At 38.6% G+C, this 26,913-nt stretch overlaps 1 protein-coding gene across 1 annotated transcript in view; it reads right to left on the bottom strand.

The window, feature by feature from the left end:
- Positions 1-2,626: 2,626 nt before the first annotated feature.
- Positions 2,627-26,913, bottom strand: part of XRCC5 (X-ray repair cross complementing 5) — a 70,898-nt gene continuing 46,611 nt past the window's right edge. The window contains exons 15-21 of the mRNA XM_067570053.1: positions 24,582-24,675; positions 22,575-22,644; positions 13,179-13,288; positions 12,555-12,651; positions 10,579-10,646; positions 5,179-5,250; positions 2,627-4,347 (exon numbers count right to left, since the gene is read on the bottom strand). Of these exons, the coding sequence (XP_067426154.1) occupies positions 4,333-4,347; positions 5,179-5,250; positions 10,579-10,646; positions 12,555-12,651; positions 13,179-13,288; positions 22,575-22,644; positions 24,582-24,675 (526 nt within the window). The 3' untranslated portion in view covers positions 2,627-4,332. The remainder of the gene's footprint in view (positions 4,348-5,178; positions 5,251-10,578; positions 10,647-12,554; positions 12,652-13,178; positions 13,289-22,574; positions 22,645-24,581; positions 24,676-26,913) is intronic.

Below are 26,913 nucleotides of genomic sequence, written 5' to 3'. Positions count from 1 at the left end.
ATGAGTCATTAAGATAAGTTAACTGGTTTGTATCTGGTTAGTCCTGTAGAGCCATTTGTACATATAGTCACATTTCAGCACAGAAGTACATTCTAAGATTTCACTTGGCCTCAGAAAATGAACCGAATGAAGATATTTTTCCAATGCCTGCCTAGCCGTTTATTTTCATAAATGCAAATATTATTTCAAAACAGTAACAACAAAACCCATCAGTATTAGCTGCATAGAAAGATATGATCACTCAAACAAACAAGATTAAACCAGAATATGCTCAAACATCTAGCATTTCAATTTTGGGAACTCTAGGCTCTGGTAAGCTGTACAGTCTTTCAGAAAAGGCTCTGTTTTCTGCCCTCTACAGTTTTGATTCCTCAATATTTTGCTTCGTATTGAATGCAATTGCCCTCGTCATGCAAAAAGAAAAAAAGAACTAGAAAAGCCAAGGTGGTTTTCTTTAGAATAAGGCAACCTAGCCCTCTGAAGCGTTCATGTTTGATAACTAAAAGCCTAGCACCGCGCAAGCTGCCTGCAAGCTTAACATGCTCTTCCCAAGGTTGGCTGGCAGGCATAATTAATGTTGTTCACGCAGGGGTCCGCTTTGCCTACTACTCAGTGCTCTGAACCACCACATACATATTCTGCACAACCTAAAAAGCCAACCAAGCCACACTTGTTTATGCTCACCCTTCCAATGATGGAACTTGAATGGTTAGGACCATCTTTTCTTAGCAATTTGTTCTTCAAAGGATTTGGGATGGGATTGACCAGGGGTGTGGGGGGGTGTTCTCATGGCATGTGTTCCCAGCACTATTGATATACATCATTCCAGCATCGGTCTACCTTGTGCTGCAGTGCACGTGAGAGAAATGGGAGCAGAATGAAGACTGGAGGGAAGGGGTAGAGAGACCAAGACCTCAGTGAAAAAAAATGAGTTTTCTTCTGGTATAAATAATAGGTATGAACAACTGCTTATTGTAGTTGAAATAGATCAGATACTTATAAGCACAACATTAACCTAGATAGTGGTCCTAACAAAATACATAATGGCTAGCAATCCTCATGCTTCAGGATTATCACCAGCTGACATCAGAAAGGAATTTCTCCCCTTCCATATATTATTATTTGTGCTGCAGTAACACCCAGAAGTGCCAGTCATGGATGAAGACCCCATTGTGCTAGGCTCTGTACAAACACAGAACAAAAAGACTGTTCCTGTCCCAAAGAGCTGACATTCTTAAGTGGTAACTCCAAGCACTCATATAAAAGGCTGGTAACCTCCCCGTCTCCACGAGTTTTATACCACTTTATCCCATTCCAAAGGTGTACGACCCTACCAAACTCACTGCAGTGAATGCTGTACCCTATTAACTTTTCTAGAACAGAAAACGGGGTCCCCAGTACTAAGAGAAAAGTGGTAAAAGTTAGTATTCTGCTTCCTGGTCAGGAAATTCCAACACCTAGAAACAGAAAAAGGATAGCTCTTCCCCTATTATTAGCAGACAAGCTTTACAGAAACTCTTTCCAGAAGAAAATTCAAAGGTACATAACAAAATATCACACACACACTAAAAATGGAGACATTTTAAAATGCTGTTGAGGATTGGTTTGCATTGTATTCACTCATTAACAGACAAATATATACTAGTCATGACATCTCTATCTAACATCCCCCCTTTTTTCTTTAGTGCTTAGATGTGGGTAAAGGCTATGAAGTACATAAATGGGGGATGGGATGGGATGGTAAGGGCAGAAAATGGAGTTGGTGTGGTGTTTGCAAAATGTTTGCTGTTGGGATGACTGGCTAGTTGTCCCATTCCAGTTTGGTACTGTGATCATTATAACCACTGATGACTTAAACTATTAGATGTAACTCCTGTTCTAAGGAAAAGACCTGGTATCTCTCGTGATGGAATGTTAGCCAAAGGGCCAAGTATTATGGTTCTTGTTAAACTACTGGGGACTTTAAATGAAATTACAAAGATCAAGTGAAAAATCAGTCTGTTTGCTGATAGTCCCTCAACAGAAGACATATCACATGTCCGTGCAAGGCAATGGGCTCAGTGAGGCAGCATGGTTTTTACATCTTGAACTATTAGGATTGTAATGATGGGAGGGTTAGAATGAATGAGTGTGTCTTCGGTACTTCCTAGGAGTCCATTTTGTTTCATTTAATGCCTTCCTTAAAACCTTGCTCACCTTCTTCAGATCTAGCCACTCTGAATTATAAATGTGCCGTACAAGCAGCAGGATATCCTGTGGGATGCCACCATATTGACTCATGTATGTTCATTGTTTGTTTTTAATCCTAGCTCACAGAATGACTTCTAAATCTCTCTGTGGACCTGGCCAAGACCCTTAAACAGCTCTGCAAAACGGGGATACCTACCTCATAGGGATGTCGCGGGGATTAATGTTTGTAAAACACAGACAACAGAATCACACTTGACATTTACACTGGACTTTTCATGTTCAGAGCTAGCTTTGTTTACAATGTAAACTGTACAAGAGCCCACATTCATTGTATATCACTTCCAAAAAGGTAGGAAACAGTTTATCTTGGACTAATTTTAGCAGATACAGCTCTAAAAAATGTCAAAATGGGTGGAAAAAACCCCATGAAATGTTGTATTAGCCAATTTTTTTAATAAGAAAACTAAAAACCAGCCAGTGGATAACATGGAAATTTGACATCAAAAGACACTCAAGAAATAACTGGCTACACATCCGTTATCTTATTTACAATTATGAAAAACCATTCTGGGGGACACTCAGGCTCTGGTGATTTGGCCAACAGTCTATTCACTGCTCATCAGTCCCTGGGGAGTCATCTCTCAAGAATGCTCACAGGAGCCATTCTGAACCCGGTGTGGGTGGCCATCTTCCACACATGGGGGAATGAGAGAGTAGGGTAGAGAGAACGTTCCTGTGTGGTCAGGACACAGGGGAGAGGAGGCACTTGTGTTACCTGAATGAACATGGAATCATTCTATAGGAAGTGCAGTCATTCCAAACCAACGCTCATTTTAAGCATAGGCCAAGTCTGACAGATTACCATCATCTCAGCACCCTTCCATACAGTATGCTTACGTTACCAATAACAAGATGACACAGTTACAGCCTTATTCATGGTTAAAACTAACTGATCCAAGAAATAGACTTATATTGCAAACACTATCACTGGAAATCGTGACCAAGTACCTGGTTCTAAGTAGAAATCGGGTGTCCTCTCACTTGTAACAGAACCACTTACTGCACTCTGTTGCTTGTGTCAAGCACTGTATGTAGCAATATGTCTTCTGGAGAACCATAATCATCAGTGCTGAGTGCTTTTAATTGTTAACTCTAAAAGATTCCTCTGCAGCTTGTTAGCAATTAGCTGCAATGCACAATAGTGGACAAACTGACTCCTTCATTGTTTTAGCACTGAGATAGCTAAGATAAATGCACCAGTTAAAGGCTGTGGAGGACCTAAAGGTGCAGCAGTCAGAGAATGAGACCTTCACGTACATTAGAACAAAAGAGAACATAACAGATCAGTGGTGATGTTCCTCACTGAAATGGGCAGAGACTCAAGAGTAAAATGAAAGATAGAGGATCCAAATAGGAAAACCAACTTCTAAACAACTCTGTCACTATCCCAGCACAAGGCAAGAGTGTAATAATTGATTTGGATATATTGTGACAAATCAACATGATGGAAATGTTTTGCTGAGTACGGTAGATTCAGTTTTATATTTTGAGAAATACATTATGAATCTGTGGACTGGAAATCTTTTAAGTTACTCTTTTTTGCTTTTTTATCCAAAATACCTACTTATTTTCCCTTTCCTGATTTGACAGAGACTATGAAAAATAGTGTCTTTCTTCATTTATAATTAGGAAGCTACTGATTTACTACTACTAAAAGTTCCTTTACGCTATCTTATGATCTCACTCCAACCTCCATAGGTCATTCTCCAAACAATACACCAATGATGCAAGACACCAACACTGGCCGTCGCTAAAATGTAGTGGTGTTTATCTGGAATCTGAAATATCATAGCAGTGTTACAACACTGAGTGTGAAACAACTTCTGTACACTTGCAGTAGTAAATCTTTTTTTTTTTTTTTTTTTTTTTAAAGAAGATTGAAATGATCTGAATTAAGTCTTGTACTAACTGCAGTTGATTCAGCGCTGAGGTTTGTACCAAATGGAAGTGCCTTTGGAACTGCTGTTCTCTCTCAAGAAACCTTTAACCATAGAAGAATGGATGACCTATCTTCTCTTAAATGCTTGTTTCGTGCCCTCTGCCACAGAGTTCTTCAGAGGTCCCCATATATTGTCCAGCCACTTACATCATGTCCAGCTGCAAAAGAAAATGATAAATTTGGAATAAGAGGCACTGGCTTCAAGTTATTGCTCTCACAGGTTGAGTAAGGATGGCAAGCAGAAAACAAATTATGTACAGTCTAATGAACTTGGATACACACTTGATGACTGAGCAGAGAATCAGTCAAAACCATATTATTACAAAGTCATAAAGACATTAGCGAGTACAAGTATTCCACAGGCCTTTCATATTTTACCATAAATGCAATTTATAGATTTTTTTACAGCACAAATGAAGAAAGCTTCCAGCCATGAAAGTTCCAAGACTGGATGGACTACTGGCTGAAGCCTTGGAGATATGTTTCATTTGTAATGACTCAGCATGAAAACAAACAAAAAAAAGGCTAAATTGTTTATATATAATAAACTCATTAAATGCTTGAATTTCTGCAAGCCTGTCTGTACTAGGTTAATTGAGCAGATTAAAATATGTTTTTCTTAATGGTTTTTATTTTTCAACCCACACAAATAACTGCTCTGCAGCTCAGGCTTTCCAAAGTGTTGTTACGTTAAATTATAACAATTTGCTATCACAGGAGCAGCCTCATTGGCTTTTTTTTTTTTTTTTTTTTTTTTTTAAACACTGGAAAGGAGAGGATTAATCTATATAAACAGTTGCTATTATAAATTTAACCAGATATGTAATTTCATAATGGCAGGCACTGGGCTGTGTAGTTACACTTGCACTAAGAATTTCAAGTATTCCATGGTGAATCCCTGTCCTTGTTGTTTTAAAAGCTCATCTCTCTCACTGAAACAATTCAGCTACTTTCATTATAAAACCATATCATGTTTTTACGATACTTACTAAATCATCCACATCACCACCTTCACCAGCCACTGATGGTGCTTCAGCTGGTTTTTCTTTGGGGGCCAAGAACTGAAAACAAAATTCATTTGAGTTATGGAGACAAAATTCAGCCACTTACTATTAAATGAATGGGAAGTATTTTAACAGGTGCAAAAACACCCCCCAAAAAACTGAAGTGTGATCTGACAATTCCATATAGAAAATAATTACTACTGAAGTTTTGTATGAGTTTCCATCCTCACCACAAACCCGTAATACTTTGAAGTCAAGTCTCAGAAATAAGGGGGAGGGTGTGTATATACAGGGAGTTCAATAATTTTATGACCAATAATGTTTGCAGCTATGAATGCTTAAAAAGAGCAACAAAAAAAAAAGTTAATTTCCCCCTTCATAATTTTTACATATGCAAGTCAACAGACTGGATTTTATTTAGCAAAAATTTCTAAAGACCAAGTCCTGATTCCACTGAACTCAATTAATGACCTGGATCTACACAAAACCTCCAATGTGTAGGTGATCAGAATAATATTCTTTATCATATAGATCTTTCCATTATGAATGTGCCCAAACATTCTATCTCATTAGCCAACACTACTCACTAGATGCCTTCCACTTAGCGTAACACATCATAAAAAGGGGGTAAAGGTAACTAGCTCAGACACTATGATAATGAGGTCCATTTATAGATAACACCTAAAGTGTAACTATCTCCAAGTTATTTGTCTCTTTTACTATTTGTTCCATTACTTTGAGGGATACACGTTATCAGCAATGACAGCAAAGAAAACACAAAAAGAGAACATGACTTATGTGAATTGTGCTCCACAGACTACAAGATCTTACTATTTGCTAAAATATTAACTGTTATCCCAATGGAAAAAGTGAAAATCCCCTCCCTTATCACAGCTGGATCACTTAAAACTAGACTGTACAAAACACTTGAGAATAGGTAGCTGGAGACAACCCCGCCCTAGCTGAAAAAGTTGCAATGGGGATGGACTAGACCATCTAATATTACAGATCTTTTTCCTGCTCTGTCTTCTGTAATTTAAGGGTGCTGTAGCGTAGTTTTAGGGGAGAAACAAAAGGAAACTTTTTGTCTGAAAAGAATTAAACTTAAAGCAGAAGGTTTGTAAATATCTGTTTGAATTTTTAGCAGGTTTTCATTACACAAACATGACTGGCTTCTGAAGCAGATCTCTGATTATCTGAGGACTACAGTCATGGGGATCATATAAGTAGGTAGGTGAGACAGATGCAGCAGGAGATTAATGATGCTAAATATCTCCATTCTCCCTTCATCCACAGTGTCAGATGTGTAAATAAGGATAACAATAATGGATACAAATCAGAGAGTTCAAGTAGGGGGAGGTGGTAGAATGTCCTTTTTTATATATGATCTGAGCATTATCCATCTCTATTAAAACAACACTTCCCATTTAGGCCTGGTCTACACTTAAAAGCTAGATCGATGTACCTACATTAGTGAGGGATGTGGAAAAAACAACTATGTTGACCTAACTCCCAGTGCAGATGTAGCTGTGTCGAGGGAAGAATGTTTCCATCAACTTAGCTACCGTTGCAGAGGGAGGTAGTGTTCCTACATCAACAGATAAACCCCTTCCATCTGTGCAGGCTGTGTCTGCACTGCAGGGTTATGCTGGCATAACTACGCCAACATTGCTATGCTGATATACTCTCCATAGCGCAGACATACCCACAGAAGAAGCAAAGTCACAGCTCGGAGCGGGGTGGGGAAAGAAGGGAGCACTTCGGCAGTTACCTTTGCCTTTTAGTAACTGATGAACTCTGCTACCATCCCAGCAGGTAATCTAGTTCCTCATTCTCTGAACCACCTGATCCTAAATCACCAAGAAGAGTGGAAAAACACAGCCACACAGCAAAGGCATATCTACAGGTACCAATTTTTTTTTAAAGTCTCTTCCTCTGAATCACTTTCCCAGCTTCAATGTACATAGAAAGTTAATTTAGAAGGAAAGCACCAAGTATCACATCCACCAGAATATGAAAGCAATTTGATATCACTTTCTGTTATTGTTTTTGTATGCAATATCCACCTTACTTGTCTCACTATCCAAAGGTCAGACCTTTTCCCATTTGAATAGCAGCTGCCAAGAACTGTATAGGAACTTTATTCTATATCTTAACACATTTAACATACACTGCTCAACTTATCTTATTGTCTTTGTAGCTGAGACAACACAAATAGGAAATGCTACAGAGCTGGAAGGACTGCAGAGTCCCGATACATTATGCATTCATGCACCTTTTCCTACTGGTTTGAGTCTGGTCGTATAAAACACGAATCATCAAACTGAAAGTTTAATGATACAGTCAGCTTTGAAAGGGTTTTTTCACCAGAGCGAATTCCATTTTACATAGTTAATTGACGTCAAAGAGGATTTGTGAAAGTAGCACATTTGTTCAAAATTCTCAGAATTAACATTTTACACTAAATTATGTGTAAATAACACTTCAAAATCTAAGGAAATCTGAGATGATTTTCTTAGCAATAAACTGAAGCTTTAAGTTTCCATCAAGTACTAAATATCTACAATTTATTTTTTTCTGACAAGATCCATTTTGCATTTATGCTGAAGCAAATTACATATAATAGTTGTGCTGAAATCCATTACCTTTCCCCAAGCAATCAGAAAAAGCACTTGGCAAGTTTGATCTATTAACCTATCATCTCTATGCTCTAAAAAGAGTAACTTCCCATTTGCATCACCACAAGAAAGACTAGATGATGAGACCATTTTTCTCAATGAAGGAAAGTAAGGAAATACACTAGAGCAGCCTGGTTTATCTGAATGAAAAAGAACCTCAAAGGCCCTGCCACTATATTGAATAGCCTCCTATTCTAATTCTCTCCCTCATACAGCATTCATATACAGCTTGTGCCTTACATCTGATGCTGCACTAATGTATTCTGGGACTTCTGAAGCCACTACCATGTAGTACCCAGTACTTCTGAGTGGAGGTTTTTGTGTTCTTACCTAGAACAAGACACTGCATTGGTAGCATACCTTTCAACCTTCAAACTTGCCGCTGAGAGACACAGGCAATCAAAATGTGAGACACATTACTGAAACATGGAATACCTGCGTTTTGTTGCATGATGTGACATAACTGACATGAGCGGTTTTTCTGTTTCAGAATCTGTTTCAGATTCCGTTTTTAATCAGTTTCAAAAGATATTTTCTCAGTGTGTGAATTAAACAAACTGGTTTTGTCATTTGTTACAGGTGGGGATTTGAGGAAAAGGGCCTTGCATAGAATGCTTATGATCTGGGGAACAATACGATGTTGGGAATCAGGATTCTCCTCCTGCATTTAGGAAGGGAGTGTGGTCTAGTGGCTAGAGACAAAATAGCAAGAAAATAGATTTAGCACATTCGTTCTGAAATACAGTATGGCTGAGATTTGGGTCAGCCATATTATAAAACTCTGTTCTTTTTTCTATATCTAGCTACGCCTGAACTGTGCAACATCTCAGTTAACTTACCTTAAAAAAACTGGAGAAATTAATGACAGTTGCCTGCCTTCTATGGTAGAGATGACACCATGCTTATTAGAAAGGTTGAAGTGCACCAATGAGTAGGAGAGGTCAGACCTGAACTCATGGTTTATTAGTTCAGACTCCTTGTCTGATTGCATCATTAAGTGAGACAATGTTCTGGATGAGAGAGAAAGACCAGATAGCTTCCCCCATCAAAATAATCCATTGGACTATGGCTGTTTGCAAGGCAGAATGTACTATTTTGCAGTGTACTTGTGAGCTCTGACTGTAGGATAAATGTAAGTTGCAATGCACCAGGTCAGCCAGTTCTGAATTGAGTCTACACAGGTTTTTCCCTAGTTTAGACAGGAAGCCACAAGCAAAGACCTATTACCAGGCTTTGCATCTGTGTTGTGTGTATATGATTGCATGGTATTGTACAGCCATTGCAAGCTCAGTGTTTTAGCCAATGGTTTGTGCACTTTCTTTGTTAGCACAGAGAGGACTTTAAGAGCTGAGAGGTAACTTCATGTAGCATATATTATGGACACTAGGGTTGGTTTTGTTCTAGATGATGAAGTTCCTTAGGAGCGAAATGTTTAAGTACCTAATAAAACTAATAACTAAATGCCACCACTCCTGGTATATGCTGCTGGGAAGAGAAATATAGTTTGCATAGTTGTGTATGACCAGAAACAGGCCCTTGACAACTCTGACAGTTCTAATCTGTATATGTGTTAGCTTCGGTGTGTTGGATTTTCCTATTTTGTTATAGCACGATAGCATGTCACTGACCCCCTTCTATTCATTTTTCTGTGTTTTTCCAAATGTTAAGTGAGATATGAACATGCCACGGTCATCTTAAGGTGCACATACATCTCTGAAGCTGCTTCAGGTGAAAAGGGAGAATAAGTCTCCAGAGTGCAGCCTCACATCTATTCACTAAACATGCAGAATCTACACCAAACCCTGCTGGTTAATAGTAAAACAATTCAGGGTCCTTGAGGCTTGTGCTGTTGGAGCAAAGAACAGACCCTCTTTTTAGGAAAGGTGCATTTCAGCTGAACTGTTTAGTGGTTTCAACCACAGAATGTATACACAACGGCGCTCTCCCTCCTCAGCTATGTTTAAATCATGGCTGCCAGCTCAGTTTAAGAATTTGTGCTCGTCTTCTTAAAGACGAACACAAAAATAAATCCTGATTCAGTCACCACTGTAGCTACTTTCCCATGAATCCGCCTTTCTGCCTTCACTGGAACAGTCTGCCCCTTATGCTAATTGTAGTGCTTTGCACCCTCATTGCTGCCAATATTGTTATGCATAAGGAACACCTTCAAACATTTAACGCCTTTTGTTTCCAGTGTGCTATTGTGCAATGTTTACAAAGGGGGAAACTGAGGCACAGAGGTTGTGATTTGGTCAAGGCCACAGAAGTCAGTGCCAGAGCTGGAATCAGACCTCTGGAGTTCCTGATTTCCACACTCATGCTTTAATAACTAGATTACACTTGTCTCTATATCAAGGACGGACATCATTCTAATGAAAAGCCAGGGGCCAACAATGGTCCTGTGAATACTGACAGCCTGTTGCCAGTCCACTAAACTGAGCTCCTGAAGTGGTTTGTCTTGAAAATATGTCTGAACAATGTCACAACATGCCCATCTGCAGACAGTCTGAAGCAATATAATATGGTGAACATTAAGAGAGAATTTTCCCCGATTTGGGGACCTTCTATAATCTCTATAGTTCAGGGACTCCATTCTCCATTTATCTAGGCCCTATTTCATTCACTTAAAGATTCGTCCATATAAGAAAATGCCTTCCCTGGAATAGCAAAGGCCTCATATAGATAAGAAAGGGTTTAATATTAATACCTTTTTGGCTTCCTCGGCAGTCACTGAACTTCCTTCTGCTTCATCTTTGGTGATCAAAGAAATTCCATCTAAGGAAAATGAAATCACATAAAAATATCATTACAAAGTTTTACCTGAAAACCACTCAATGTTAAAAATGGAAAGTGTTTCCAGTTCAAACTTCTGAATGTGTCATCATTGACAAAAATCAAAAACTACTTTTCAAATTAAAATGACAAGGTCGTTTTCACAAGTGAGTCAAATATCATGACATACAAGTACAATTACAATTAATGCATATTCATGGTTTACTGGAGGTATCCATTAAGTAACTGGATATACTATGACAACCAAATTACTGAGACACTGCAATCATAGATTAAATATGAAATCTAGGGGGGGAGAATCACACTTGAAACAACATACAGTAGATCAGGGGTGTCAAACATGCGGCCCGCAGGCCGGATCCGGCCCGTGAACCTTTTTTGTCCGGCCTGCGATCCTTTTTGGTCCAGTCCATGGGCGGCCGGATACGGCCCACAATCCTTTTTGGTCCAGCCCCTGTCGGCTGCCGCCAAAGGGTAGGACGGCGCGAGATTTCTCGGCAGCAGGGAAGACACTGCGAGCTATGGACGAGGGCATGGCCCACTTGAATTACATTTAATTACAATCTGGCCCGCCACAGGAAGTAAGTTTGACACCCCTGCAGTAGACTCTTCAACTCCTAATCATCCAAGAGAAGTTCATTTCTGCCACAAAAACCAATGTTTAGAAGACAGATTATGCATAAAACACTTTATCTTCCTCTAAGCAAAGTGAAAAAGTCATTTCCTATCCGCTAATCTCAGATAGTGCAGCTTGTATTTGTAAATTCTTCTTTCCCCCAAAATTGCTCATCTTGTTGGAAATTCTGGTTTGTACCATCTGTAAATTATTACAACAGAACATACCAGCACGACTTTGAAAATACTGGGTGCATAATGGAAATTTGGACCAACCAAAGGTTTATTATGTGGCTATTACACTCCCCCAAAGTTGTTTCCATCACAGATTCAACTGGGTATGATATTCTTCATGTGATGTCCTAAACTGTGCAGTGTTGAACAACTGCTATACTCTATCTATCCCAGCAATGTCTGGATTTCAGCAATGGATGAAGTTGTTTCAATATATAGTATGGAGTCCTTTTGTATGGAAGGTACTATGCAAAAGCAAATTATATATTAACACATGTACAATGAAAAGAGGAAACTGAGCATTTAAAGTTTATTTTCATAAGCACTCGTACCAAGTAAAGGGAAGAATTTTTAGAGCATCAGGTTTTTCGTGTTCATGAAAATGCTCACTTATTTTGCCCAGTGCTTCTAGTTCATCCAAGCCTGTTAGAAGTATGCTGTCTTCCTCCTCAGTTTAATCATCAGCGTGTCGTGTTACTACATATTCCTTCCTCCAGGTCACTCATATGCAAACTGTATGGAAACTGAGTCTTCTTTAGCATCTTAAAGACTAACAAATTTCTGCAGGCATAAGCTTTTGTGGGCTGCAAGCAGAAATTTGTTAGTCTTTAAGGTGCTACAGGACTCTCATTGCTTTTGCTGTATACAGACTAACACGGCTCCCTTCTGAGTCTTCTTTGCAGCTTCTGCCATCTGGGAAAGCCTTCCTTCTATCTCTCCAGCGCATCAGCTCTCCATTTATTTTACAATATATCTGAAATATCTTCTCTTCCCTGTCCTATACCATTTAATTTCTCTCTCCCTGTGCTATCAATATACCACTGTAACTGAATTTAACCTGGTACAATATTTTGAAATACTGTTTATATTAAACCATCAGTGCAAAATAGTATTGAAAGACAAGTTTTACATGGTATCTACATTAGAAATGCTAGTCTGTGTTCATTTTCAGTGTCTTCCTGCTAACATGTAGATTCCTCTCATACAATTTACAATATGAAGAAAAACTTGGTGGGAGGGGAGAGTCAATTGTCATCCTACCTTGTATCAGAATCTCCCAGAAATCAGCTAGGGTTTTATCTTGCACCTTTTCTTTCAGGGCCTGCAGGAAATCATTAAAGCACTGCACCTCTGACAGCTAGAAAAACAACAACAAAGATAACATGGAAAAATAAAGTTAACCTAATACTAAAGAGCTGGAATCTTAACGCATCTTAAAGTCATCTAACATAGGGAAAAGGAAAAAAATTCATCCCAAACCATTGCACATTCATCTAGCTCCACTAGACCTAGAGCGTCTAACATGCAGGGGTCACAAAAGAAAATGCATTTCACAAAGCTGCACAGACCTTTTCGTGACTAGTTTTGTTTAAGAAGATATTTGGAGGATATCACATTTCTCCTTTTCAACCACTAGGTCACAGATATCGTCTTTTCACATTACAAAACCACAAGAGTATCTGGTCCTTATTCCACAGAGGTCAATGGACCAAAACAACATTAAAATCTCTTTTATATTTCCAATGTGGCATAACTGACTCAGATCTGTTGATCTTCTCCTATTGCTAGATGCTTGTGATAATCTCTGAAGTTTTTAATATAGTAAGTCCGCATGTCTTGCCCTGACTTCTGACACAGAGTAGAGTTTTCACATATCATCATTACCTTAATGGCCTCATCTCTGAAAACTCTAACACAGTTGATGCTCTTCATGTAGTACTGCAAACCTTTCGTTTCCAAAAACTGTTCAATGCGGTTTATCAGCTGTTGGCTCACTGGAAGACAAAAACAGGGAATGCGTGCTTTCAGAAGCAAGAAAATCCTTCTGTTTGGCTGGCAATACTTTCCCTGTTCCTCCTGCAGCCTGGTCTTCTCTAACTACAGCATATCTATTGGCAATGACAATTAATCATATCTACGTTGCATCAAGCTCCTCATCTCAACCAATAATGGAGCCCCTACTCCAAGCTACAGAAAATAATCATAGTTTAGTCTATAAAATTTCTCTTTGAAGAAATCAAGTCCTCTAGGAACAAATCCCAACATGGCTGAGGCAGGAGAATTTACTATTTGCGATCAAGAAACAAGCATTGACCCTGCTTGCTCGGTGAATTAGAACTGGAGCACTTACAACCAGAAAGTTGAGAGAGGCTGTGTTTTACTTCACTCAAATATAATACCTAAAACACCTATGAAAGACAGACATTTCAATGAGAATGTTAGGTTTTCAGTAAATGGTATAATGTCACAGCTGCAACAACAGCGTGCTTGCAGTTAAAAATAATCTCTGGTTTCTAGGCCCTCTTGTGTGGATGTTATTAGAGACACCTTATTACCAGGGCCTTCTGAATATAGTTTAGCCCTGAGAACTGTCATCTGGGTAATTCTTCAAAGTGGGAATAGTGTAAACAATCACAAGGAAGATGTGTGTCTATATTTACATAAATTGTATGTGAAAGAGACATAGGGAAGGAGATAGACAGATATATAGTGGCCAGAAGTGGAATACAAATTGTACCCTCACTGTTGAGTGACACAAATGGCACACACTTGTAAAACACATTGAAAAAAGTGAAAACGTAAAAAATAAAATGGCAAAAATAAAGGCAGTGGAGGCCCATAGTATTCTCCCGCATTTTGTTTTTACTTGCTTAATGGTTAATGAAAAATATTTGCCCAACTTCATCGGCTGCGTACATATACCTCAAAGAGTCAAGGTAAGGACACCTATTCATTACCTACAGACACAGGCAATGGGACATACCCAGCATAATTCTGCCAGCAAAGGAGCAACTCTAGTAATCAGATGAAGGATTTCCCTTTGCATAAATTTAGAAAAGGCTCAGATCAAGGTACAGGTTTTCTCTTCTAGTTCTTATACTCATTTGGCAATCTCCTGCATTTTACTGTAATACAGTTAAATACGTCATATTCCCAGTGATAAATGATGTGAAGTATAAAACACCAAAGGTGGATGAGGAGAAGTTATTTACTTTTCTAATTCTGCAGCATTTCATATACAACACCCATGAAACTAAAATGCAAGTGTAACAAGTCACAAATAGCATTCTACTTCCGCTTACTTACCCAGCGATGTTGTACTTTAAGGCTTGCTGGTCATCAGTTCTGTTCAGTCTGCTTCAGCATACATTATATGAACATACTTGCAAGTCCCAATCCATTGCAACTCAAGCAAATAATAATGCCTTAATAATTTCCATCAACAGCTCATAAAGACCATCATCACCAGAATAGACATTACAACATACAAACTGCATAACCGGTTACTCAAAAAGTCTGCTAGAACTGAGAATGTATAAAATATTTTAACAAGTGCTCTCAAGAAACCACAGTCCAAATAGACTGTCAGGCTAAAAAAGAATTTAAGAAGTGAATGTAACTACCACGTTCTATTACAATATATATTTGTAGCTTCCCTCCCCCTTCATTCTGGTTTTTTATCTGTCATTAGACTGCGAGCTCCTCACGGCAGGGATCATGCCTTCTTTATTTGGAAAGCACTCTGCATGCTGTGGGAAATATTGGACACAAACAATAACCAATACATTATTCTCTCTCATAAGTTACGATGCATCCAGTTCCTCTAACGGCAAAACAGGATTTTCCCCTAACTCTCTTACATGCAGTAGACATAAGCTAGTTGTGTGACAACGCATGGTACTGATTTTCCATTGGATTAGCTCATCAAAGCAGTGGATACCAACCCCAAGATGTGCTGAAGTCAGCTAGAGTACCGGGAAAGGTCAAGAAGAGTGGGACAGATAGACACACAGGTAATTTGGGTCAGAGAAATATAGAAGATTCCAGAACTGTTGAATCTGTATTCTGCTCCTCTCTTTTCCACTCTTCTCTTGACTCTGTATGCAACTAGCCACTGGTTGTATGTTCTGCAAAACATTCAGCTGCACTTAGTTGAAAGGACAATAGTTATAATGACAACAGTCGTAAAGCAAGAGACACCCCGCCCTCTCTCTAGTATCTGTTGAATCTACAATGTCCATAGAGGAGGAAATGTATGGTGGGTCTGTACAATGCTTGCCTGATGGAACAAAACATTGAATTCAGATATGCAAAGGGCTCACCCCTACTCTACAGAGAATGGTCACAATACTTTTATTTATTTATTTTACCAGTAACTAACAAACTACATTGAAACCTCACTATTTAATCGCCACAAGTTAAGTCAGTCCATTTCTTTCATGCTTAACGATTTTCTCATTAAATGTTCTAATTTCTTACAGATTGCACTAATAAAAGCAAGTCCTGCTGGGTTTCTTTTATCCTTTTAAACGCTGCCTTTTCATTGATGTGTTAAATTAAAACCCCAGGCACTAAGAGAGTATAATATAACTCTTTACTGTCAGAATGATTCCTGCACACTGATAGGAATTATCAGACATTTTGTTTATTCTTTTACATCTCTTTTTTTAAAATCTCAATAGCATTGGCAGACATCTGATCATAGTGCATTACATGCTAGAAACCTTGGACTGCTACTTCTTAACTATTCTCCTAGAGGACTAAAAAAAGCCCACACTGTGTCTTGATGCAACTTCGTAACATGTGGGAGGCTGCACCATAACTTGAAATGAGGTTATTTTAATAACATGGGAAAGCCTGGTCAAAAACAAGTCTGTCCTCAGATAGAGAAGCAATGATTAATGAATGTTACAGGCAAGGACACAAGTGTCCCATAGTCCTTGTTCTGGCTAATCTATTGATCGATTGATTTCAGGCTGCCAATAGGTAGTGCTAAATACAGTAACTAAGAATGCACAAAATTGTCCACAGTGGATTCTGCTCTTTGACTCTCCTAGGTTTGACAGTTTTTCTTATTATTTCTTTCTATTCCTTCTTTTCCTCCCAACCACCCATCTCTCTCTCTTGGTTGTTGTGATTCCTTGGTTTTGGTTGTTGTTGAAAGTAGGCCTTTGAAACTACACCTGATTCTTATCAGAGCATGTTGCAAAACTCACCTTTTGGCAAAAGCAGTGTTATCTCCTGCTGTAGGTCATTCCACAGATGGGGGCTCTTGGCTAAAAATACCTTATTTCTGCCTCTCCAGTTTCATCTTGGACACAATTAGGTGACATGTCCCAGAGACGCATCAGCTGGCTTTTGATTGGAGAGCTGGTCTCTGATGTACCATATATGGGTCCCAAACACTGGGGGCCTTAAAGAATGGACACCTTATCTGAACTGAGCGCCTTTATCCAGTTCAGATCATTGGTGTGATATATTCTTTTGTAATTTTTCTATCTAAAAAGGAGGACTGGAATTCCTGTGTTATTAACTGGGACTGCAGGTCAGGATATTTTCCCTCTCATTCCCAGGAAGTTTTGGTCTTCCTTGCTTCTTTTTCCTGCTACAGCTGATTGCGTTATATAATGAATTAAGGGAATATATGATGGGCAAACTACAGAATCAGATGTTCGAGAAGGAGAAGAGCAATTAATGCATCTAGTCCATCTCTCTGTCAATGCAGGAGACAAATTCTCTATTTGTAAGACACATTTACTGATGCTTCTACCTTTGGTGAAACATGCCAGATTGGCTCCACTAGAGACTGATGTCCCTTTTTTATCCACTGCACAGGTGCAGCATAGGCAGCAGCGGTGCAAGCTTCCTCACACCGCCCTGACATGTCTCAAGCATGACATGGAGGGGTTACCCCAGAGCTGAAAGCACAGGTCAGTTTCTATATGTCTATTCAGTTCAGCCCTGGCCCTCCTTGATTACACTGCCAACAAGGGTACTGGCGGGCATCAGCTGAGATGGTTGTTTTGTGGTTCCAATCCAGTTCTTAGTGGATAAACTGCCATATCAAAATACCCACCATCAGATGATAAAACTTTTCCAGGCACCATCAATTAGAGCTAGTTGATCTATAGATGAAAGGTCCCTTCCCCATTACCAATCTCCTGAATCATCCAGTGCTCCACATCATAACGATTTGTAAGAAATGACAGTGAGTGAGAGCCAATGACTCATCAGTTACCGGAACTAGTAACAAATACTGAATTGTTACACACGATGATGAATAATGTGTAACTGAAGCATGTGAAGAATTGGAAAACTGTTCTGCATTTCATAAAGTCATCATAAAGTCAAGTCTTTTCCAGCTTAAAACTCTTCATATCAGTGGATACTTGCCATGCTATGACTACATGGGAGTGTCTGGAGTATTCCTTTAACACCTTTAGTTGTAAGAGGTTGTATTTAGTTTAGGAATGGTTCCAGAAACTTGTTCTTCAAGGAATTCTCAATATGTTTGTGGCTCCCCAAGTAGTTTATTGCACAAGGTAACTACCATACCTCAGTAAAGCGTCACCTTAGCAGGCAAAAATCAAGCAAGCAGTAGCTACTTTGTTCCAAGACAATAAACATACATACAAATTCAACTACTGAAGTCCTCCAGCCACGTAGTCAAGAAGTAAGAACTGCATTGCTTTAAAGACCCGGTAGTGAATAAACACGGATAAAGAATCTTGTACTGTGTCTGGGCCAAAACCCAATACAACAAACAATGCAGATAAGAGGCAGATGTATAGAAAACTTCCGAGCAATTTAATTCATAAGTCTTTCTTATGGCTAAACTATTTTAATCAAATCAATCATGGATTTTGATCATCTCTGATATATGAAAGATACCTGGGGTGGGATAAGCAAGCAGGTGAACTAAAATCAAACACATAACAACAAGAAGTACTAGTGTCTTGTAATAAACCTTAATAATCTTTGATGCACTTCTTTATACAGAGAAGCTTATCAAGAAAGTACCATCTCTGGTGAACATTTGCTAAATTTCCAAAGCAAATCTATCATCACAGGCAATTCACTTACCCACATGAAACAACGGATGCAGAACAACTTGGATGTAATTTCTACTTATGGGGAGGTTTGCAAATCTATGGAAACACTATGACTGTCCTAGGCCTGACAGAATACTTGCTTAGATCTATACATGTGGATGTGATGCACTGATTGACTCTCTAATGTCATTTCTCTGTAATGTCTCGGAGTAAGAAAAATTGACAAAATTGCAACAAGCACAAAGGCTCAAAGAGTGTCTATGGTATTGTAATTATTGCTAGGCATTTTTATATTGCTGTTCTCCATAAGTTTCACAGCTGTAATTGCAGCAATTCCTCTTTACTGTCAGCTAGGAGAATACAGATAGTTCTTTTAAACTGATTGGTGGCCATCAAACACCACACTCCCAGAGCTAGCATGTGTTTTGGCTACAATGCAAATTGGCTGATAAGATTTTTGCTGCTAAACAAATGCAAGAAAATTTCACAGAACAAAACAAAGACCTTTGCAAATTCTTTTATCACTCTAATTTAAGTCTGTCCGCAACCCTAGTCTCTGGAGGCTCATAGGAAAATACGGCTGCCAGGATAAGACGTCCACTATTATCCAACAATTCGAGAATAGACGGCATGCTTGTAAATGTCTAGCCAAGTAAAATGATGTTCAACCCTTTTGGCATTATAATGATAGTAAACAGGATGCATAATGTCCCAACTGTGTTTTAGAATTTTCTTTGCAGCAACAGTAGATGAAGCCTACTCCTGGAGAAAAGACTAGATTTCACTCAGGCAAACTAATCTATCTTATTTGCATGCATTGACAAAGGCATGAAGAGCTCTTATTAGAGGAACTTCTCTTTGTGGATGACTGAACACTTGTAACCTACTCTGAGCAAGGCCTGCATAAAATGACATCTTTGTGGCATGAGCAGCAAACAAGAGAGTGAAGCTATTTGAAAAAAAAACACTGAGACTATGAAAAATGCCAGCTTCATCTGCAGTAATTTTCACACCAGTAAGTTGGCCTCCTCACATACAGTAGATCATGTCAGCCACAAATGGGACTCTACAGCAACAAACTACACATGCTTCAATTACAAAGTGAAGATGATTATGGTTTGACAACAAGCTAGTGAGCCAGTCTCAGAAACATCTGTTCTTGCCTCTTTGAAATTGAGACAATCCTTTTGCCTGTTTGAAATCAGGTCATTCTCAAATCAACCCCAATCGATACATTTACTTTCAATGAGCTGGCTTCTAGCTAGCTAAAAGGATTACAGAAAGAAAGACTTTCAGGAATTCTTTCTACCTCATAAAGAAGTAAAATAAAGCACAAACTCTTTTTTCTCTGATTTGTATGTCAACTTTTAAAATAATGAAACATAGGTTGGAATCTGGTTACTTTTTTCAATAAACTATTTGAATACCATATAATATAGCTTTCTCTGCACAGGGGCTTTATATTTCACATTTTCTGCAAGAAAAAAATATTTTCCTCCTTAAGTATGATATAAAAAGTATAAAAATCCAAAGCCATTCAGCAGGTTTAAGGCAGGGTCCATTATTACAAACCACAAGAAAGCAATATATCAAGCTACTAAAAAGCATGTCTGTAATTTTTTAAAAAATATATTAAGCTACTATTAAGGCTTTCAAGAAGAAAAATGAATGTGCTGAAAATGTTTTTATTTACAGTGTCTCCCATTCCTCTTCCTTAATGGGTATCTGGACTACATTCCACGTAACCATATCCTGTAATGATAGCCCATATCATTCACGAAATGAAGGCAGATTGCTGGAAGTGACAAAAGCCATCCAAATACAAATTGTAGCCATTTCAGGGACAGCTACTGAAGAATGGACAACTTTAAATATAACCTTAAATATAATAGTTTTCAATATGTCCAGTATGTAGATTTTAGTATTTGTGGCTTAAATCTATTTGCTGTATGATTTAATTAATTTCCCCAATAGAAAATTTTATTTATGGTTTTTATTTTGTGGCATTTGGATTCCACTTTAGCCTACAGTATATTCCAGTGCATTTGTTTCTGAGATTTGAAAGTACAAAATACAATTTTTTGATTGAGGGGATTTCTGCTATTTGCTTTAATTAAAAAGCATTTTAAAAAACAGGCCCAAGCCATTTGTTTATAATTTAAGTGAGTTTTCACTATCAAAATTCTGAGTAATAAACTGTGATCTAAGCTTTAACAGACTGTATTCATAAATTAAAACATGGATTGATCTGTATGCTAAAATATATATTAAAGGAGCAAAGAACTGAGTGAAATACACATGAACTACACTGTGCAGATACCTTTTGTTTTGATTAGCAAACATCTACATCAATGTCCTCCTTGTTTTCTTTTCTGTGTGCTGAATAATAGGCTGACTGAGTGCATACTTAATACATACAAGTGCTGCCTTGCTATCTCCCATCATTCTTACACCAGCTAGTTATTCATACTCTCATTTCCACATCTCCCCTAAATCCGAGTGGCAGTTAAGGCTGTGGCAGGACACACCTCATCAACTCAAAACCTTAAAAGAATGAAAATAAGAAGCAGAAAGACTTGTGAATTCCTTTCCACCTTCATTTTGCCTTCCACACTATTGTTAACGCCCTCCATAAGGCTTTCACTTCTATCTCCTACAGGTAGCAATACATATCCAGCTCCATTCAATTTGCACTCTAATGCAAAACCTTAACAATGAGCTCGTACGCTTTTATATCAATTATATCAGCAGATCAGCACATCTAACCGTGACATTCCATGCATTTTGGTAGCTATTCTGCTTTAGCTTTGCTGATCCTGACTGCTGCATTTATTTTGCAAAAAACAGAGTAGCTTGAAATTGCCTCCGTAACATGGAGGTGTGGCTGTTGGAGACTGCACATTCAGAAAAGAAACCTGGCTTCTTGGATCAGGATGGAACAAGCAATGCATCCCAAGAATGTAGCTTCCAGCAGCCAAACATCCATAAAAAAGCTGGCAAACATGATTTGCTGTGAAGTCTGTGGGCTGCACTTTACCCACCACCAGTCTAAAGGCCACCTAAAAATCCAATACAGTACCTCCTATTGGGGCAGTAATCAAGGTACGAGCCCTGTGTTTCCCTGGGCAGGAGAAAAACACAGCCAGTCCCAACAAATGGATGGTGGGGGGAGAGGGAAAGCAAGGTGTTATAGAACGAATTCAGGATCCAAAAGAAGATAAAATCTTTCCGTAATCCCTTTCCCCCTAAAAATAGTAGATTCTCTCATTTACCAGCATTTCAAATCACCTTTTTTCTCACCTACACTTACATGAAATCACTATCAGTCACCAGAAGGGGGCTTTGATACCAAAGAGCAGGTTCCCAAACACTAAGAGAAAACTAATTCTGAACACATTCTGCCCACTCCTGGAACATTGAAACATTTGAACATTTTCTGGGAGGTACCACATGAAATCGCTGCACCTGTCTGTGGCTTGGTACAGAATCACTCTTCTCACTGCACTCCAGTTTGGCTCTCATTTGCACCTCATTACACTGTGGCTGTGCTCCCTGAGTATCTTCAAGATTCCTAGGGATTACACTAAAATGATGGCCAACTCCGAGGGCTTGGAGGAGGGAAATGCTGTAAACCTGGAGGAAATTTTACTTGGATTTTCAAGATCAGGACATGCAAATATCACAGTCAATGGATTGGTCACTGCAGTCTACACTGTCTCTCACTTCTACATCAATGTCCCCCTTCTTTTCTTTTCTTTTCTGTGTGCAGAATAATAGGCTGACTGAGTGCATATTTAATACATACAAGTGCTGCCTTTCTAACTCCCATCATTCTTACACCAGCTAGTTATTCATACTCTCACTTCCGCTTCTCCCCTAAATCCAACTATCCTCATTCACTCACTCACAAGAGTAACAGGGGATTCCTATTTATTTATGCAGATTATTAGAGACTAAATTCTTATTTCTTCACAGGGATAAAGCAGCAACAGCAGGACAGACTTCTCGCACGCTGTCCTGCCAACATGCCTCAATCCTGACCCAGTAAAACCACTTCTCCATAAATGAGAAGGATGTTGTTTATACAGTTCACACAATCCCTGTCCTCAGCTGAGCCTGTCAACCAGAGGGCCAATTAGTGCCAACTGTTGTGATGATTTTTCTATTATGTTCATTTGAACACTGAAAATACTGTTAAATAGAGTGAAGGCAGATAAAAGCAACTTACCTTCCTTGAAGTCAGCATTCTTCTGCCTCACTAGAACACGGAAGTTTTCTGCTGGGTTAATACTTCCAACCTACAAAAGATCGAGGAATGATTATACTACGTGCCAACGCACAGCTCCCCTTTCCTCCTGTATGTCAACAGAAATATTTACAATTCAGTTAATTTTAATATGGATGGAGAAGCTACATTGTTTTGCCATTATGGGTTCAAATAAAAGACAATTCTTAGGATGCAATGTTAACCCTGATCAAAGGCTAGTTATGACATGAACAACTATACAAGATGAACTTACACTTAATGTACTTTCCAACTATGAATTGATCATATTCTCTGGGCACTGGAGGTCAGAGATATAATAATTCAGGATGCTGGCTAGTTCAGCTTTCAGACTTTTTGTAGCAAAGGCTGCAATTCATCCCAACACATGCTTAATTAGGAGTTAGAATTGTTTAACCATACGGGTACAAAATAGTTGGTTTGGCCCTCCAAGAAGACACTGGAAATGAAAAGCTCATACTCAATCCAGCTAGTTGTTGCCCTTTCTGATCCAGTCTGACCTTTCAGAACTGACGCTTTGAGAAAGCATACAAGTGCAGAGACCTCACACAATCTAAGAGAACTAAAAACAGGTCAGGCATAAAGAAAGATTCATTGCACAAATGGGCAGAAGAGCTACAAAATAAAAATTTACACTGCTTAGCATCCTTTTTCCGGTGTGTACCACAACATTAACACTGAGTCACAACAAAATATAAGGTCATTCTTCTCTTAGCAAGGCTCCACTCTTCAAAGATAGAGGAGAAATGCTCTTGGTTTTGTTCCCTACTTGATAAATCTAACTCACAACACTATATTCTTCTTTAAAGCCAAATTCTGCCTTCAGTTAAGTATTGGCTTGGAGAGCTGAGGGAAGTACTTGGCCCCTCGTATTCTAACAAATATTTTAATAGCAAACTGAAAATAATGAAGGAAAAGGTATTTAATTTTTCAGGCTGCAAGTAACCCTTTCACAGTACAGGTCTGGAAATAGAAAGAGGTTATATAGCCCATGCATTTGCCGTTTGCATTCTGTAATACTTTTTCTCTGAGTGTCTTCTGACTATATTCAACATGTAAACTCCCCCTACATTACCACCGGCTTCAGGGAAAAGGTGTGTTTAAATTCTACTCCCTAAACAATGAATCAAAACTCCTCTAAATGTATTTTATATTTTAATGCTTTTCAAGCAAACACTTCTCAGCCAGATTTCTAATAAAGTGCTTGTTTGAAAGCCTATCGACTGATAGACTGGGTTTTTTTCATTTTTCAAAAACATACTCTGCTATGCTATTAGAAAATCTGACTTTTATGTTGGGTGTGAAATAGGCCCGACCTTCTTTCTTTTTTTAATCATGTCAGACATTTCAAGTGTTGGAAAGAACAAAGATATTCTTTTATCTGAACTTATATGAAATAACTATTTTTCTCTGACACCAAAATCTGGCAAGCAAAGGAAAATGCACAGCTTCAACACACACATGCATGCCAATGAAAATCTAACAGATCGGCAGCTAATTTAACTGTTTGCTCTGGTGGACGAATTAAGCCGAGTTTGAGATTTACATCCCCAAACTATACAGACACCAGGCTCTGAAATCATAGCAACATTTGAAAAAATGGAATATGAAGGGATTTATTTTGTTTTTTTAAAGCAGCAGATACAAGAGGAAACTAAGAGCAAAAATTCTTCTCTTGAATCTAACAATGAATCTCAATTCTGAAATTCTACTTACCTTACAACTATGGAATTGCTCTTGGGAGTTCCATGCATGTAGGGAAAGAAGAATTTTGCCTTAAAAGCAGTCAGGGCTAGCTGACTACTGCATTCAGATATGAACAAGAACAGAGCCAGTCAGATCATTTTACAATCAGCAGAAGGTAGTCTCAAGATATAGAAAGAGTCCCCAAGGGAAAGTCTAGAATTATTCTTTCCCCATGAAAGAGAGGATTTGTAAAGATGTGCTTACAGTGGTGACATTGCCTTCAGCAAGGTTTGCGATGCTAAAGTCACCTTCTTCATCTTCAGTTTTTGCCTTTTTAGCACTGGATCCATCTTCATTGCTGGAAGTGAAGATGACAAAAAACCAAACACAGCCAATCAAAATAAATCAACCTCCCACCTGAGCAACAAGTCAGTGTGTTTGTGCAACATATGATGAAAAGAGAAGACTGGGTGACACTTTTGTTGTATGATTGTCTCTATGTTATGGACAAACCACATAATCATAGAAATGCAGAGCAGGAAAGGACCTTGAGAGGTCATCAAGTCCAACCCCCTGCACTGAGGCATGACAAAGTAAACCTAGACCATCTCTGGCAGGTGTTTTTCCAACCTGTTCTTAAAAACCTCCAATGATGAGGATGCCACAAATTCCCTTGGAAGCCTATTCCAGAATTTAACTACCCTTATAGTTAGAAAGATTTTCCTACTATCTAACCTAAACCTCCATACCTTATTCTTCCTAAAGCAGGCAGAAGGAGGGGGCAGAAACATGGATCAAATTCAACCTTTGTGTAAGCAAGAGCTACCCTCCCTGAAGACAGTGGATTATATGCCCACTTATCCTAGGGTTGAATTTGGCCAAAAGACACTCTCTCTCACCACCCAGAACGTGGGATACTGCCAGATCTATAATGTGAATGTCCACGTACTAACGCACCGCAGCTTAGTTTTACAGCGTATTCATGATAATTAGCATTCACATAATTTCTTTTAAAGATGAAATTGCCAGAACAGGTAATGGAAACTTAACATTTAAGTAAGAAATCCATTTACCCTTCAGACATTATTTGCTAGTTCGTGTCATGGAATTGATAGCTATTAGATACCTGTGTACACAGAGAGCTGAGAGTCTAATAACCCAACTTCTCCATCAGTGTATGCTAGAGCTTTATAAACTTCCACTTACAGCTGTCAAAACTTGCTAGACAAACTCCACTTTGGTATGCGAGATCTCTCTCTCTCAGGACAACCTTAAACTATACCTGAAAATACTTTCAAAAGACAAGTTGTTGGGGTCTTTTTTTTAATTAATTATAGTTTTAAGGCCATCTTCAACTTTTTCCTCATGGATAGATAACATGTTCCAAGATGAAGACTCAGAGGAATGAATTTTGTCACTTAATATAATTTGCCAAAACTTTAACAGCACATCTGAGTGATGGGAGAAGAAAATCAAGTTAATAACAACGGGAAAAATCAAAGGAGTGTATAATTCTATTCTTTGCTCTTAATCATAAATGTATGAGGCTATTGAAACAAGACAATCAATTTGGGGTAAGAATGAGTGAGAGCAACTGAATGTTTACAAATATTGCAAATTAGATAGCAATTACTGTTAACAGTTGTTCAAAGAAACCCAATATTGAATCAAATAAAAGTTTTATTTTGAAAAGTCCTGAAACTATAGCAAAGAAAATCAGATGCTTGAAAAGGTAAGAACGAGAAAAAGATGCTGGGCCAGGTACTGTTTTGCATTCTGAGCAACTGAGAATTGGCTTTAAAAATCACATGAATATGAAAGGTAATGGTCTAATTTTATACAGATACTTTCCAATCCTCCTCTTTACACCCTCTATAGTGTGCTCCAACCCACATCATAGACCACCCCCATCTCTACTCTTCTCTCTGGTCCCTCAATTTTATCACTGGTCTTCTTTGTCCCTTCACTTAATTTTGTCACAGTTGGGATGAAATCCTTCTCCTTTGCAACCCCTGTCATCTGACATAGCCTTGCTTCTCACTCCAGCTCACTGAATCTCCATCCATAGGGAGAAAGGATGACCTTGTGGTCAAGCCACAGGACACAGATGGGGTAAACCTTGCTTCATCCCCATCTCTGCCAGAGACCTAAGATGTTCTGTTAAAGTTTGGCATATTATATCAAGTGACCCAGGGCAAAATTGCTTAATCACTCTGTGCCTACATATGCTAATCTGTAAAATGAAGAAAGTAATGTTCATCTAACGTAGCATTTTGGACTCTTACATTAATTAATGTTTTAAAGAGTGTTGGGATGCTTGGATGAAAGACACTATAGCAGTGCAATGTTCTCTTAAAATCTCCCCTTAAAACATGTTTTCACCCTTGTGAGTTCTTCACTTTTTCTTTGCCCATCTGCTATTATTTTTAAGGCTGTTAAATGTTTTGGGCTATTATGGGTATGATAAAGGCTATGAAAAAATAAAGTTGCATTTAAATACTTAGGGTCAGATCCTAGATCAGTGTAAGTTCAGCTTAAGTCAATGTACCCAAACCGATTGACATCAGCTGAAGATGTGGCTCTTAAAGTTTATTTA

The sequence above is a fragment of the Emydura macquarii genome, unplaced genomic scaffold, assembly GCF_026122565.2.
Source record: "Emydura macquarii macquarii isolate MOO-44397 ecotype Brisbane River unplaced genomic scaffold, CSIRO-AGI_Emac_v2 contig_2988, whole genome shotgun sequence".
NCBI classification, from domain to species: Eukaryota; Metazoa; Chordata; order Testudines; family Chelidae; genus Emydura; species Emydura macquarii.
This window is presented reverse-complemented; position numbering and strand designations above follow the sequence as displayed.